The 18,043-nt window shown below is 31.6% G+C and overlaps 1 protein-coding gene across 1 annotated transcript; it reads right to left on the bottom strand.

The window, feature by feature from the left end:
- Positions 1-3,301: 3,301 nt before the first annotated feature.
- Positions 3,302-17,604, bottom strand: LOC143064800 (uncharacterized). The gene is made up of 11 exons (XM_076237914.1): positions 17,464-17,604; positions 16,558-16,652; positions 15,545-15,626; positions 14,196-14,260; positions 13,432-13,583; positions 12,920-13,026; positions 12,615-12,700; positions 11,287-11,375; positions 10,810-10,917; positions 6,098-6,973; positions 3,302-3,970 (listed from the first exon to the last, which is right to left on the bottom strand). Exons 1-11 carry the CDS (start codon positions 17,533-17,535, stop codon positions 3,399-3,401), a joined length of 2,304 nt encoding a protein of 767 aa, XP_076094029.1. The 5' UTR covers positions 17,536-17,604; the 3' UTR covers positions 3,302-3,398.
- Positions 17,605-18,043: the final 439 nt, after the last annotated feature.

Genomic DNA, 18,043 nt, shown 5'->3' with positions numbered 1-18,043 from the left:
ATATTTGGTATGCGCGTACCTTGCAAGGTCCTCATGCATATCCGACAGTTTTCACTTGACCTTCATGGATCCATGTTAGTGGTCAGGTCTGTATCTCAGATACTATAAGCAATAGTTCTGCTATATTTGGTGTATGTAATGATTGTATAGTGTACATGTTCAACTGGCAGGCGTCATCTGACCTTGATTTCATTTTTATTGTTCCAAAAGTCGAGGTTCAGTTTTTGTATTTTTGGTGTGTTTTTCTAATACTGGATGCAATACGTTGGTAAATGGAAATATTTTATGATGTACATGTCAGTCTGGCAAGTTTTATTTGACCTTGACCTCATTTTCATGCTTCATTGCTCAATGTTGGCAGGGAATGAAATTAGCAGGGGCCCACAGGCCAATGGCCTCTAAAAAACTTTAGCTGTCCAAAGTCTAAGTTCTATCCCTGGTTGGTCGTTTTTTTTTCTTTTTTTTCTGTTTTTTCAGATACTGAATGAAATAGGTTGGCTATATTGGTGTATGGGAATATTTTATGATGTACATGTCAGTCTGGAAGGTTTTATTTGACATTACCTTATTTTCATGGGTAATTGCAATTTGCTCAATGTCAAGTTCTATGTTATGATCTGTTTTTCTTGAACTTTTAGCAAAGGTAAACTATATTTGGTGTATGGAAAGATTGTAAGGTGTATATATAAAAAAGAAGATGTGGTATGATTGCCAATGAGACAACTGTCCTCAAGAGACCAAAATGACACAGACATTAACAACTGTAGGTCACTGTACGGCCTATATGTCCAAGACCTGAACCTAATGTTTAGGGTTTATTGGTCAATGTTCAGTTTTCCTGATTAACTTTGTTTCTTAGATATTATAAGTAAAAGGTCAACTATATTTGATGCTTGGAATGATTGTAAGGTGAACATTTCTGTATGGCTGGGTTCATCTGACCTTGGAACTCAATTTCATGCATTAGAGTAAATATATGTGGTTTATGGTATGACAGTTCGGGAGTGCATGTCTGTCTGGCTGGGTTCATCTGACTTTGACCAATTTTCATTTGTCATTGATAAAGTTTATGCAACAATTTTAATGAAAAACCTTAATGTTTCAACATAAAATAAATCACAATGAAAAACAGGCAAAGTGCGCTCTTGCTTCATCTGAATAGAATATACATTGTCATGTTGTACCTGTAAATTCAGATATTATTGTGTGCATTATTATTGCAATTTTGTCATATTAGATTATTATGCAATTTTGGGAAGAATCCTGTTCAATTCATATACAAAATTTTAAAATGCGAGTTCGAATTATTGTGTTTATAACTCGCATTTTTCGCAATAATAAAATTTGTCACAATAATTTCTGAATTTACAGTAACAAATTATAAGTATTGGTTTTGCTCATTCTTGAAGGTTATACAGTGACTCCAAAGGTATGTAGACTCTGGAGGATTGATCCATGAAAATCATTTCAAAGACAACAAACATTCATTGTTGAAGACCGTATGTTGACCCAAAAGGTATCTGGACTTGATATTGACTAAATGAATTAATTTGTATACAAATAAACTGATATGTCTTGCTTTTTTAGTAATTTTGATATTGCAAATGTTGAAATTGAAAAAGCAACTTTAACATGCAAGTTTTGAACATTTTCAAAGGGAATGAACCATGACTGAAGGTACATGGCTAAACAATCTCCATGGAAATGAGACCTGTCAATTCTTATTCAACTGCATACCAAATAACATTGACTTATCCTTAGTTCCCTTTAAACAAACCTAAACACCAACTAGTATATGCAAACTAAGCAAAATTTATAAGTCAATAAATCATGACTGAGCGGGTGGGTCAAATAATCTCCATGATAATGAGATGTGCCAATGCTTATATTATTGCATACCAAATATTATTGACCTACCACTAGTGGTTCCCCATTAACCAACCTAATCACAAACTAATACATGAAATCTAAGCTTAAGTTTCAAAGTCAATAAATCATGACTGAGCGGGTGGGTCAAATAATCTCCATGATAATGAGATGTGCCAATGCTTATATTATTGCATACCAAATATTATTGACCTACCACTAGTGGTTCCCCATTAACCAACCTAATCACAAACTAATACATGAAATCTAAGCTTAAGTTTCAAAGTCAATAAACCATGACTAAAGCAGAACTGAATAATCTCCATTGAAATGAGTTATGCCAAATGCTTATACAACTGCATACCAAATATCTTTGACTTACCCTAGTGGTTCAACATAAACTAGACCTAATCACAAACTTAAACATTGTTGATGCTGCGGCCGCCGTCGCTGCTTGAAACAACATACCCATGTCTCACTTTTTGATCTGTCAAGCGAGACAAAAATCAAGTCTGAAAATTTGGGTAAAGATCAAGTAAATGCCCAGACAGATGGACAGGCTAACAATGGTATTCAATAATATGACCATCTTAAACTGTTAAAGTAAACTTGACAGTCATGGATGGCCTAAATATAATTTTTATAGTATAATGCACATGTTGAATGTTAAACTATGCAAAACTTTCAGTCAATAGACCATGTTGAATGAGGAAACAAAGCCATATTATCACCATGGAAATGAGATACAACAATGTTATTACTACTGAAAACTTTAAAATTTAAACACAAATTCAAAAGGGTTCCCTTAAAATGATATCACCACAAACTTTTAACATGTAAATTGAGCAAACAGTTTTAAAATCAACAAACCATGAATGAATGGGATACAATCACAACAGAAATAAGATTTACCAATGTTTCAATGACTGCAAACCAAATTTCATTGACTTATTAGTAAATCCCCAAAACTGCCCTTGTCACACACTTAAGCATGTAAATTGTTTTGTTATAAATTAGGCTATTTTTTTCAAGTTTGAATTGTTTCATATATGTCATGTTGTAGAGCCTATTATAGCTGACAATATCTTTTTTTTTTTTATTGTTAAAGGTCATACAGTGACCTGTAGTTGCTTTAATATCCACATCATTTGATCACTCGTGGATAGTTGTCACATTAACAATCTTACCACATCACTTTATTTTGATATAAAAGTTTCAACGTCACAGATAATGATGGAGTGGTTCCAAATAATCTCCATGGAAATGAGATGTACCATTGCTTTACAATCATTGACTAACTATCAGTGGCTTCCCTTTAATTGACCTTGATTTCAAGATTATAATCAACTAATCACAACTTTTATCAACTTATTGATGCTGCCTACAATAGAAACAGATGCTTTAATTCTAATTTAGCAAAAGGCAAGACAATAAATTATACTTTTACATCTATTCCTTTTATTGCATCAAATACATTTGTAAAAATAATAATACACAAATTCAAGATAAAACATTTGAATAAATAATATGAATTAAAGTTTATTTTTCAACAGAGCTGCTCTTACTGTGTCAGCAACATTACCATTAAATATATCATAACCACGATCATTAAGGTGGACCCCATCATCACGGTACAGCGAGAGATTTACATTTCTTATATCAGGATGATGGATCATAAATCCCCCCATTGATTCCACTGCCGGTTTGACGTATTTATTTATAGTCAATCTCTGTTGTTCCCCATCCTCATTAGTTGGAGCACCTCTCCAGTTGATTCTGGACAAGATCTCATTGTAAATCAGCTGTGTTTCAGGACACATTTCTTTAATGGTACATAAATCGTTCTTAATCATTTTGACCAAGTCCATTGGTTTGACATAGCCAACATCGTTTGATCCAACATATAATATTAATACATCTGGGGGCGGTTTTGACTGTACAAGTTCCATCAACTTTGGCAACAGTGCATTCCATCTCATTCCTCGTGTACCATACCATTCTACACAGGCTTCTGAGGTTTTTACACCCAGGTTGATGTCTCTCAGCTGAGATGCTCTCTTGTGAGCCCAGTAAACAATAGATGAACCAACTATCCATACTGAAGCTGAAAGCAGAATAATAAAATGATAAATATACAATTGGATTTTGAACTTGAACTCAGTAAGTTCTCATAGATTACCTTTTCTTGTGCATGTTGTTTCTTAGGGATTTTTGCAAAAATAAAAATTTAGAGCATGATTATGATTCTCAAACTCAGAAATCAAAATACGGGATTTGGTATTACCAGCACATATTTTGTACTCTGAGTTCTGAGTAAATTTTTATGACATAAACCCCTAATAAAAAAAAGTCCATCTGTGTTTATTTTTACAATTTGCTTTTAATGAGTATAGACAATAGCTTGCAGGTTAAGCAATCACAGACAGAATTGGCTAGCATTATTGTGCTAAGAAGGTGTCTGACAAATACAAAAGGGTACACTTACTTTACAACTTGCACTTCAGAAGCTGGCAAAATATGAAGGGACATGTTAAGAAGTACCTTAGAAAATATACTAATCAGGTATAAAATGCGACCTTTAAAAGAGTGGTGTATAATATATTAAAATCCAAGCAAGCTTAGATATATATACATGCTTAAATTGCTTATTGTCTTATTTCATTTTGTTTGTTTAAAGCTGGGATTAGGGATTAAAACATTATTTTGTTTTTAAAATTTGCAATTTGCAATTAAATCACTATGTGTCAAATTATTGGTTTTCTTTTTTTCCCAATGTTTTATAAACAAAAAGACGGATATAAATCTTTGATAATTAATGCAAATGAAAAGATTTCAGTTAGACCTGTTCATAGTGTTGTTTTTTGTTGTTGTGGGATGTATAAACAGTTTAACTAATTTTACCCCACCACATTCTGTATGTGCCTGTCCTAAGTCAGGAGCCTGTAAATCAGAGCTTGTCATTTGTTGCTGAATATTATATGTTTTTTTGTTCATTGTTTTGTACATAAATTAGTTAAAGCTGACTATGCGGTATGGGTTTTGTTCTTTGTTTTATACTGTACAGTAACCTATAATTATAAATTTCCATGTAGATTGGTCTCTTGTGGAGAATTGTTACATTGGCAATCATACCACATCTTCTTATTTTTATATTTGAAATATTTTTGTTGAAATGTTACACTATATTGAACTTAAATAAACTGTTATCACAGAGATATGTCTCGCCTTTTTGTTATTTTGATAATGCAAATGTTGAAATCAAAATAGCAATACTTTAACATCTTACACAAGTTATGCAAATATTCAAAGTCAATGAACGATGACTGAGTTACCTGGCTAAAGAATCTTCATGTAAATGAGATGTGCCAACGCTAACACAACTGCATACCAAATACCATTGACTTATTATAAGTCGTTCTCAAACCTAAACGCAAACACTAACTTGTAAACTTTGAAAAAGTTTCAAAGTCAATGAACCATGAAGAGGTGGTGGGGCTATATAATCTCCATGGAAACAATACTTGGAAACGATACTTGCAAATGCCAATAAATTTGCATACCAAATATCATTGACTTAACATTAGCAGTTCATCTTAAATTATTCTAATCACAAATTAATACATGTAAACTAAGATAAGCTTCAAAGTCAATAGACCATGACTGAGGGGGCGAGGCCAAATATTCTCCATGGAAATGAGATGTGACAATGCTTATACAACTGAATACCAATTAACTTTGGCCTACCACTAATGGTTCCCCTTGAACTGACCTAATCACAAACTAAAACATGATAACTAAGCAAAATTTCAGTCAAAAGACCATGACTAAGGGGGCGGAGCCAAATTATCTCCATGGAAATGAAATATGCCAATGCTTATACAACTACATACCAAATATCATTGACCTACCACTTGTGGTCCCCAAAAACTGACCTTATCACAAACTAATAAATGTAAAATAAGCAAAAGTTTCAAAGTCAACAGACCATAACTGAGGAGGCAGGGCCAAAATCTCCATGGAAATGAGATGTGCTATATATATATAATGCTTATACAACTGCATACCAAATATGATTGACCTACCACTTGTGGTTCACCATAAACTAGACATAATCACAAGTAATACATTGCTGACATCGCCGCTGCCGCCAACAGAAAACAGCATACCTATGTCTTGCTTTTTGACTCCGTCAAGGCGAGAAAAATTTTTATTAATTTATTATTAGTCATACTTCTTGATCTTTTATCCTTAACTCCTGGCGTTAATTCAGCAGTTGGGAACCAGCCTTTTACTGGTGGTGTGTTGACTGATGCCCTGCCACCATATGTGCTGTATCTTGAATGTTGACGATCTGGAGATCTTGACCTACTTCTTTGACCTCCATTGCTGTACTTCGATCCTGACTCATATCTTTCTCTAGAATAAGACCTTCTCTCATCTGACCTAGATCTATTTCTCTTTGATTTATTTGTATCTGGTGACCTGCTTCTTGACCTTGCATATCTACGTTGTGATTGCTCTCTTTTTTCATTTGAACTTGACCTTTTTCTCCTAGACTTATTTGCATCTGGTGACCTGCTTCTTGACCTCGTATATCTACGACGTGATTGCTCTCTTTTTTCATTTGAACTGGATCTATTTCTCCTAGACTTATTTTTGTCTGGAGACCTACTTTTTGACCTTGTATATCTATGATGTGATTGTTCTCTTCTTTCATTTGACATAGATCTATTTCTCCTAGACTTACTTTTGGATGGTGACCTACTACTCGACCTTGAATATCTCTGATATGATTGCTCTTTAGATATTCTACTTGATTTAGAATCTCTAACCCTATCTTTCGTATCTGTTCTATTATCAGGTGACCTATTCCTTCTTTCTTTTTGTCTGGAATCATGTGACTGTTTATTATACTTTTGCTCATAAAAATCAGTTCCTGTGTTACTACTGGAGTCTGAGTCTGAGTCACTAGAACTTTCATAACGCTTCTGTTTGTAGTTTTTTGAATTTCTTTGTCTCTCTCTTGATGACCTTTTGTCAGGACTGGAGCTGTATCTTCTCATCTTTCCTTTGCCTTTATCTCTTCTTTTAGACTTCAAATCTATGTCTAGAAAAAAATCATAATCTGCTGAGATTCAAAATAAAAAATCACAATTTATTTTCTCTTCTAAATGAAAAAAAAACCGTATTCAGTTTGTTTTTATTTAGTTAAGAAATAATTGATGCCAGCTATACTTTATTGTAGCTTTAACATGGGTAGGCATTATATTCGTGATTATTTTTGCCAGAGCGATAGCGAGGGCTAAAATAACACGAATATAATGCCTACCCTTGTTAAAACTACAATAAAGTATAGCTGGCATCGAGGGCTAAAATAACACGAATATAATGCCTACCCATGTTAAAACTACAATAAAGTATAGCTGGCATCAATTATTTCGATTCTGATTAGGACAATTACGGTAATTTCTATGTTTGCTGTGTATAAGTGTACAGTATTTGTGTAGGCTCTTCCATCAACCTTCCTGTCAATTTTTATCCAACTAGTTCAAACCAGTTTTATTTTGCAAAGTTGTATTTCTAAAATTCAAAATTTTCCTTTGAGGTCAATTTCTGACAAGCACATTTTCAAGTCAGTTGTCAATGGCGGTGGACGCACAAGGAGAATCGGGTAGGTCTTTATTTACTAAATTAATCGTAAATATTCCGCTGGTTAATATTGTAGCATTGGTAAATATGTTCATATCTGATAGAGGATTCCTTGATAAAGTTGTGCTGACATTCGAGACTTGGCAGGAGGGACCCTTTGACAGAGATCTATTTATACTTGCAGTGGCTACACCTTGTAAAGTTGATCAAAGGGCTCGCTTTTGTGCATCTGACGATTTCAAATGCTGTATTACATGATGATTAAAATTAATACTGGGTGACAATCGTGTTGCATTTGTGTAATGGATTGGAAACCTTGGTGGTATATTGGTAATTACGCCTATTTTTTTTGATAGAATGGGGTTCGATTCCCTGCTAGGGTCAATCCATTTTATCAGAAATATGAAACAATTTTGTCATTTCAGTACAACAGTAATAATAACCTATACTTTATTTTATATTTTATCGTCGGAACATATGTTTCAATGAAATTATTATAGACAATGACATGCCTTTTTAACAGGAGAGATAAAACGTGTTTTTCAGAGGGAGGGGTTTTGAAGTTAGAACAGCCAACATGAACGTTGCGGTATCTAGGTCAAATATGTCAATTACGAATTGTAACACATTGTTATCATTGTAAAAGTATTAGTAACAAAATGTGTATCATTTTAGTGTTTGAAAGTGTTTTTAATTAAGGAAATACATTAAATGCATACCAATTTGACGAAATTCATTTTTCTGCCGTAGTAAATATACACATGTGCAAACTAATTTTATTGGATAATAAAGTATGGTTTCTTTACAAAGCTTAAGAAGCACGTCATATTAGAATATAAAATAAACACTTTAAACTGATATTAAGAAGAATGAAATTGTCTAAAATCAATACATGTAAAATGTTTAATGCAGATTATATTGTTGCACATAGGGAGGAAAATTAGGTAAATTAACATTTGTAAAGTAAAGAAAAAATCGGAGAGTATATTTGTACTATACATTCTTTTTATGTCATAATGTGAAAGTTAAACTCAACTAAAAATATGTTGAATAGGGAACATAAATTTGAATAGAATTTTTTTTTTATGAAATTCCTTCTGTCAATATTAAGCAGAAAAACTATGTAGAGCTATTCTTTTATAAACCAACCTGTTTTCAATCCAGTGTCAATTAAAAAAAAATATGGACACCATAAAAAAAGCCAATTTTTTAGATACTCTAGAGATGAGACAAATGGCCTAAAAGTTTGTAGTATTTCAAATAAAATATTTGTCTAAATTAACTTAATGAGTCAATTCATTCCATCACAAAAATCTGTTATTAATTAGAATTGAGTATTATTCAAAGCTATACATCTGACAATACATTTGATATTCCTATAAATGTTTTAAACTGTTTTTCACTTACTCATAAGAAAAAAAAGTTTTAAATATTTAAAATAACTAGCAAAACACATTTTTTATTTAGTCAATTTAAAACCAGGTGCTCCGCAGGGCGCAGCTTTATACGACCGCAGAGGTTGATCCCTGAACAGTTGGGGCAGGTATGGACAAAACATTTAAGCGTGATACAGCTCTGAATTTGGATTGTGATCAAATTTTTGACATTATATGGGTTTTTTACACAAAACAAATGTCAAGATTTTACAAATCAATTAAAGATTTCTTCTTCAAACTTATTTAAATCTAAAATTAAATAGTTGACACAGCATAGGTTTCTGACACAGAATGAATGTGGTCTAATAAACTTAAATTTTTTTTTGCCTTTGAGCAATTCATTATGCTGTTGAATATTAATCCTGTCAAAAAAATGTTTGAAGAAATTTTCTTTTCATTTATGAAATCTGAAATGAGAACAAGTATGGACACAACTTTTAAGTTTGATACAGCTATAAATGTGGATTGTGATTAAATAGTTGACACAACATAGGTTTATGTCACATTATGAATTTGGTTTAAGAAATGAAAATTAGAATTTAAAGTTTTTAAATTTAATATTAAACTATTATGGTTCAATATCCAAAATGTAAATAGTCATGTCTGGCAAATGTCCAACATACATTATCTAAAAACATTTTAGATAAGATAAGGAAAAAAAGCTTCATCAGCAACATTTTATATTGGTAAATTTCCAATGAAGTTATTTACATAAAGTTATTGGCAAATAAAAATAGAAAATGACATCATAGTCATGTCTGGCAAATTTCCAACATATATAATCAACTACTATTCTATACAAAGAAAGATAACTCCAATTGAAAATTAATTGCTATTGCACAATATTGTGCAATTAGATATTTCTTGCTATTGTGCAATACTGTGCAATTGAAAATTTCTTGCTATTGCACAATACTTGATATGGAATCCTGATTTGGACCAACTTGAAAACTGGGCCCATAATCAAAAATCAAAGTACATGTTTAGATAAAGCATATCAAATAAGCCCAAGAATTTAATTTTTGTTAAAATCAAACTTAGTTTAATTTTGGACCCTTTGGACCTTAATGTAGAATTTGAAAACAGGACCAAAAATTAAGAATCTACATACACAGTTAGATTTGGCATATCAAAGAACCCATTTATTCAATTTTTGATGAAATCAAACAAAGTTTAATTTTTTGACCCCCATTTGGACCAACTTGAAAACTAGGCCAATAATTAAAAATCTAAGAACATTTTTAAATTCAGCATATCAAAGAACCCCAAGGATTCAATTTTTGTTAAAATCAAACTAAGTTTAATTTTGGACCCTTTGGACCTTAATGTAGACAATTTGAAAACGGGACCAAAAATTAAGAATCTACATACATAGTTAGATTCGGCATATCAAAGAACCCCAATTATTCAATTTCTGATGAAATCACACAAAGTTCAATTTTGGACCCTTTGGGCCCCTTATTCCTAAACTGTTGGGACCAAAACTCCCAAAATCAATCCCAACCTTCCTTTTGTGGTCATAAACCTTTTGTTAAAATTTCATTGATTTCTATTCACTTTTACTAAAGTTAGAGTGCGAAAACTAAAAGTATTCGGACGACGCCAACGTGATAGCAATATACGACCAAAAAATTAAAATTTTTGCGGTCGTATAAAAAAAATCAGTGATCAAAATCAAAGTTGGATAGAAATGAGAATGTGTGCATATTTTCAGTAATTTTAGTATCCCATTCAGAGGGTAGATAAAATAACGTGATAGAGCATTTATGCATAGCTGCATATCAGCAGTCCTTTGGAGAGATGAGTAATTTTATCCCAGACCATTGAATTCTCTGCAATTTATATATTCAATATTTACTTGAACTAGAACGGTCTCTTCTTTTCTTTGAATCTTCATCACTACTATCACTGTCAGTTTCTTCGTTTCTTTTTTTCTTTTTTCTTCTTGAGCTTTCATCTTCAGAATCTAAATAAGATATAAGATTTTTTTAATTTATTCTCTTTAATCTTTACTAACTAATCAATATTCATCCAACTGTAAGCAATAGATTTACATATGTTATATCTATAATAGAAGAGTGTTCATTAACCAATAAACTGTTATGGCCATTTGAAATCTAATTATGAAAACATGGGGGTCCAACTTGTTTCACTAATAAAAATTAACTAAATTTTGACAATGCGTAAATATTTAAACCTAATGATTTAAAAATAATACTTTATTCCAAAAGCAAGTACATCTTATAGAATATTAAAAGAATAAGTATTTGTAGCATTTATCTCATAGTGTTCAATTAAGGCATTTATAAATGCTGTTTTATTATTTTACTATTACCTGATGAAGACCTATGCTTCTTTTTCTTCTTTTGCTTTTTGTCTTTTTTTGACTTCTTAACTTTTCCTTCCTGTATTTTGTTCAGTTTCCTATAAATAAAATGTAGACTATGTTAAAAGAAAACGAAACCCAGAAACATTAAATTGATCACACAAAATTTAAAAAGTTAATCAATCATTTATGACAGTCTATGGGTTAGATACATTTAGTTGATACACATGTTATTATATATTTGAGGATACAGATAAAACAGTCAAGCTAAATGTCTTTTGGGATGTGTGTGGATATGGATATTGTCTAATTGATTTCCTATTTCTCAATTTATCAATACTCAAATAATAATTTATTTGTGAAGAGATTCAAGTCCCTGTTCCCTTGGTGTACAAATATGAAATCTAGTACATCAACACATATATATGAGGAATCAGTAGTCAAGTCAAGTTGTTATATCATAATTTCATATTGTTTTCACATTATTGATCATGACGGGTGTTCAAATTTCATGGAAATATACAGATGTTTGCAAATTGAATAAATAAGGAAAGTGGTCATGCTGTTAAAATGAGGTTAAAGACTATATATAATAAATGCAAGACCAAAATGCACTGATAACCAAAGTCTGGCATGTATAATCCAATTTGCCAGGCATATAAAGTAGAGGGTGCCCTATTTTATTTTTCAATTCTTTTGCCTAATTTATTATATATGTAATTGTCATATAAAATAGAATATTTGTCAACAATTATCAAAGTCATGAGCTTCAGTACAAATATCTTCATTTGTTTTGTAGTTTTAGAAAAATCTTATCTGATCTAACTATCATTGTCTTAGACAGAAAAATAATTGATTCATTGTTTGATTAAGTGTTCTGACAGCTTCAGGGCTTTCTTTTATATTAAAGTCCTTCAAATTTAATTGATTCATTTGTCTTTAAGTAATACAATTATTATGGTAATATATTTTGCCTTGCTACTATCATGCTATGATTTAAATAATCTATTGACAAATAAATATGACCCTCATGTTGGCAGAAAATTCAGAAAAAGTTCAGGCTTCAAAATAGTCATTAAACTTAACTGTATTGATAGTTATGCAACTTTATAGAAAAATCATTACAAGTAAATAATGTAGTACCTTTCAAACTGACTTAAGCAGAAAATGTCACAAATGTTCACATCACAGATGCCAGAAAAGCAACACCTATGTCTCGCTTTCCCTGACTTTAGTTGCAGGCATGACAAAATTGAATTAAGCAGAAATAAACTCTATTGGAGGGTATTAATATATAGTGAAACACTTATAAAAACTTTTTCAATAGCAATGTTTACTTTAGTAACTTTTTCTTCTGTTTAGCACTGAGTGACTTTAGAAACTTGACCTCAGGGTCATCTTCATCTCCACTTTCTAACAGTTTCTACAAAATATAAAACAAATATATAATGTTTTTATCAAAATATATAACAAACAGTGTTTTACCTACAAGATAGAAAACCAATATATAATGTTTTTATCTACGGGGAAAAATATTGCGTTATGGTACCGCGACGCTAAAACAGCCTGGGGAGAACACTGTGAATATAAATTAAATTTACATGGCCATGATGGACATATCGTGCAATATTACTATCATTACCTCATGTTCTGCTGATGGATCTTCAGCCATTCTACCCAGAATGCTTTGCTTTAATTTAAATCCATCCTCCTTCATTCCTTCTACTAATGCTGCTGCACTTGTTGATGCTGTAAAAACATATTACTTAAACCAATTATCTTCAGCGGTTACTAGACATTTTAAAAGTAAATCAACAATCAGTGTTCCAAAATAAGTAAAACTAAAAGTTTGAAACACTGAAGCAAGACTTAGTAGATTGTCATTTCGGGGCCTTTTATAGCTGAATATGCAGTATGGGCTTTCGTCATTGTTGAAGGCCTAAGGTGACAGACCTATAGTTGTTAATTTCTGTGTCATTTTGGTCTTTTGAGGAGAGTTGTCTCATTGGCAATCATACCACATCTTCTTTTTTATATATAGTAATGGAATGGTCTAAAATACTGCAATATACAATGCATTAAGTACATATATGATACATGTCACTGCAAGTAATGGCAGTAGCTCAGGACCGAATATGTTCAAAATAAACTTACGTTGAGGTGGTTCTGCTGTCAAATCTCTGTTAAATAATGGACATATTTTGTCTGTATTAACATGGCCCCATTTTCTACATTTGATACAGCGCACATTACGAACCTCAATACCAAATGGCTGGTCACGTATTTCGTCATCATTCTTGGCATACCTGCAATAATAAATCATATCAGGTACAAAAGAGAATACAAAGTACAAAAGTTGCTACAATGACAGCTTATGGATTTAAGAGCTAATATTGATTAATAATTCTTGTTATTATATATTAACAATATTTCATCAAGAAAATGCACAAGCATATAAAACATAAAAATAATTAGTTTCAAATAAAGCCTGATTACAAGTCTTAGTAGGGTGAACTACGAGATGACTAAATAGGAACACTGTTGATATCCCTGCTTAAGGTACATGTATACACTAACACAATTGCATGCTAAATACCAAAAAGTGGTGCTCTTTAACTGACCTAATCACACATATCAACATGTAAACCATGCAAAAAATCAATACACTTTGACAGAGGTAGTAGGGTGAAATAATCTCCATTAAAATGAGATGTACCAATGTGTAACTTACTACTAAATAGTATATATCATTTAATCACCACTAGTGGTTTCCCCTACACAGTGACCTATTCACAAACTAATTATTGAGGGTAATGCCATTAACAACATTTGTTTGTCTTGCCTAAGTGAATATCTATAGCGGCAAGACAATAAATCATGAAATTAGTGTTTACAGTACACAATAAATAACAACTTACTGTTCTCTTGGAGCATTATATTTTCTCTGCCATTCAAACTTTACCTCTGTTTCAACGTCTTTTTCCTGTAAATTCAAAACTTATTCATGGTAAATCAAATTGAAATGTTGTATGAAAATGTGCCTTCATGATCTTGTGATTTGATTTTCAGTTTGATTTTTTATTGTTAAATGTAAAGTGTTTCATGAATTTCTAGGCTGAGATGCTGGTTGTTAACATTGATCATTCTTATAATGCAAGGAATCTTGAATATATTTCATATATAAATTGTTTATCATATTACATTGTGTATTTATTTTTTATTTTTAAACTGAAACATTTTCTTAAGTTGTCAATAGTTTGATGGGTGATGGTACAGTACACACAGAGAGTTTGTAAGCGCAAACTCTAATCAGCGATTTCAGAGTGTAGCGGTGTCACACCTGGAATCACAGATTATACTCCCAATTTCCTCCAAAGATTCTCTCCCAACACCGTGTGGCTGTTAATTGGTTTATTGCCCATCGGATGTACTGAAAATTAATGATGCGTGACAACATAATCTGATTAGCCAGATTTATTACCTTTGTACATTTAATCGATCTTGATTGCACCTGTGTGCTTTAAAACACAGTATTAAAATTTCCTTTCTTTGGCAGATAAAAATGTGACATTTTCATTCAAAATATTCGAAATAAGATAACTATTCTTGTATGTATTTGCCCCATGTCATTGTCATTTGAGATTAAACGTACAAATGTATAAAAATACGAATAAAACACTTTGTATTTTTTTTATAGTCCGGTCAGGTCATAATTTTTGTTTTTTTTCAACAAAGACGATTTTACCACAATTAGAATGTTTTATGACCTACTCAGTGAGCAATATCAAGTTAATTAATTGTTCAATATATAAATATCAACTGTATAACCAATATGAAAATTTGTCGTATTAGAAATTTTTCTTTGATCTTACTAACTGATAATTTCCTTTCTCAGAACAGTAGAGTGATACGAAAAATTACCGCTAGAAACTAATGGCGCAAATACCGTTGTCAATGAAATTAACAATGTCTTCATATTGATAAACAGATTATCATTGAGGGAGGACCCCTCCTACCCCCCATAATTGGTCAACCTGTACAGGCCAAGCGAGAAAATCTATCTTGTTCAGATAAACAACGATAATCTATAAGGATCTATTTTCAACTACATTGCTGACTTGTCTATTTTTGCATGTACATATATGTTCATGTCTGATGTTTATTACATTATCAGTCAAAACTACTTTTAAAAATTATGACAAGCTTTGATAAACCTTGTTAATTTGTTAAAATAAGACATCTGACAAACTGTGTAAAAAACTCTTACATCTTCTTTTTTCTTCAGTCCTGGTGGTGCATCGTACATAAAACTTAAACCAAGCTTTGCCTTTTCATCACCAAGTAAAGCCCTAAAACAAATAAATTCAAACAAGTTAGAGAAAATTTTCATCCCCAAGAAAATCTTTGAAATACATAATTATTGTAAATAAAAGATTTTCAGGGAAATTATGAAGGACCTGAAACATAAAAAACAACTTCATCATTTATTTACCCAGTATTAGTAGAATCTAAACCAAGGTAAAATAGTGACATGGTTTTGAATTCAGCCTTAAACTTTAAAGGTAAAGTAATTTTTGCCGTTGTATAAAATCAACTGAAAATGATCTACATGTACATAGCATAAAAGTCAATATCTAAAGAAATATCAAGAGAAACAAAGTATTTCTGAAATATAACTGTAAGTTATCTCAAAATAAATGGGAGTAAGTATACGTGTATGAAATCCTAGTAAACCTTTCCAAAAATCAGGTACTGATAAACTAAAATATGAAACCATGTAGATTATAAAATGGATTAAGGATATATAAAATCATAAAGACTTTTTTTTAACAGTTTGAATAGCATGAAAATTATTTTGCATTATTTTAGAAAAATGTTCTTTTGTTTTTTAGACTTTCATGTTTCAAAATTTTTTTTTATCCTGAATGACAGCCCCATGAATGCATATGAACAACAATACTATTTGCTCTTATGCATCAGCCACAAGGAAGGACTTAACTCGAAGTTGTTGTTTTTTTCAATAATGGATGTGATGCTGCTTCTGGTGCATGGTCAATAATCACTAAACATACAGCTTTTGATATGTGACTACATGTATTATTAACTCAATTTATATTTATGTTTTTTGTCAAACGTATTTCTATTTTTATTTTTGTTTATTGTCTATTGCAATTGTGTGATAAAAAAATCAATGTACTGTAACTGATTATGCCTGTAATGGGTCCACTATTGGAAATAAAATATATCTTATCTTATATTAAATTGGCAGTATTTTTTTACCTGTTTGAATATGTTTCTTGTTCTTTTTGATACTGATTGAGTAATTCTTCCTGTTTTTTCTTTTCAAATTCTGTTTTCTGTTGAGCCATCCATACCTATTTAAAAGAGGTGGAAATAGTACATGTATGAAAATTATGGGGAATCCTATACATGTTTCCCAGCTCAGTTTTAATGATGACTCAAAATTCCAAAAGGGATAACATATTGAACAGACAAATCTGAATCGATTGTTCAGTGTTTCAAGCTGCTTTCAACAAAATTGTGCTTCATTTTTCGTATTTAGAGGCGGTCACTATTTATTGGTGGAGAAGTCATCGAAATGTCCTTATCATGATTTGTTTGAGGTCTCAAATAATTATGGTTATCGTTATTTCTGAGAAAACTGTAAGAATTGTCTATATTCATGATATTAGTCGATCTTTTTAACATCTTAAAGAAAGTGTACATTTTATCGTCAAGCACCCAAAATTACTGTTTCATTTCGCAAGAATTTTTACCATTCTTCACCATTTACCTAATCACTATTTGTCACAACTTTAGGTTCTCTAAAATTTTGATTTCATAGCGGCGGCAGATCTAGAGGGTTTTTCAAGGGGCCCATGGTGCCAGCTTGTCTGGCAAAACAGCTGTTGTACATCAGAGTAATCTCTGACTAGTTCGGCGACCGCATAAATGTCGCCACAATGGAAAAGTGATTGTTGTATGACGTCAATAGTTCAAGCGGGGCAGATTGTTGGGTCAACCGTGACAGATTTCAAAATAGCGATAAGGTGTATAATTTACCACATTCCTACATCAAATAATTTTTACAGATATTTTTTGGGCTTCCATTTGCATGTTAAAAACTTTTTTGTGAAGATTGTACCGTGGTCTACCGTATGTCTGATTTATAAGCATACATCTTACCCTTTTGATATTTTCTTTGCTTGATGGATGGAAAAATTTCTTGGTCATATAATTATTGAAACCCTTCCCCATGACTGTTTTTGTTCGAAAACCTTTCTCAACGTTTAACTTAGGATAACAGGAAGTGAATTTGAAATGATTCCGAGGGGTTACACTAATGTCCTGACAATGTCCTGACAATGTCCTGACAGTGTCCTGACAGAAATGAAAATGCCTAATACTCTTTTATTATTGGAAGGATTTACTTGAAATTTGGAATCAAGCAAGATGAGAACTTATATTTAATAAATAAAATTTAAAAAAAATAAAAAAATATTTATAAGAGTTAGAAAACTTGACCTGACCAACTTGACTTTGAAACTACTCATGTCCTGACCGATATGAAACGGCTAAAAAATGTTTTATTTTTGACAGGATAGACTTCAAATTCGATACCAAGGAAGAATAAAACATTAAATACAAAAATATTAGAAAAAAAAAGAAAAAAAATATTTTCAAGAGTTAGAAAACTTGACCTGACCAACTACGTCCTCCCGTGACTAATGTCCTGACCGATGTAAAATGCTAATAACTTTTTTGT

This window comes from Mytilus galloprovincialis, chromosome 2, assembly GCF_965363235.1.
Source record: "Mytilus galloprovincialis chromosome 2, xbMytGall1.hap1.1, whole genome shotgun sequence".
NCBI classification, from domain to species: Eukaryota; Metazoa; Mollusca; class Bivalvia; order Mytilida; family Mytilidae; genus Mytilus; species Mytilus galloprovincialis.
This window is presented reverse-complemented; position numbering and strand designations above follow the sequence as displayed.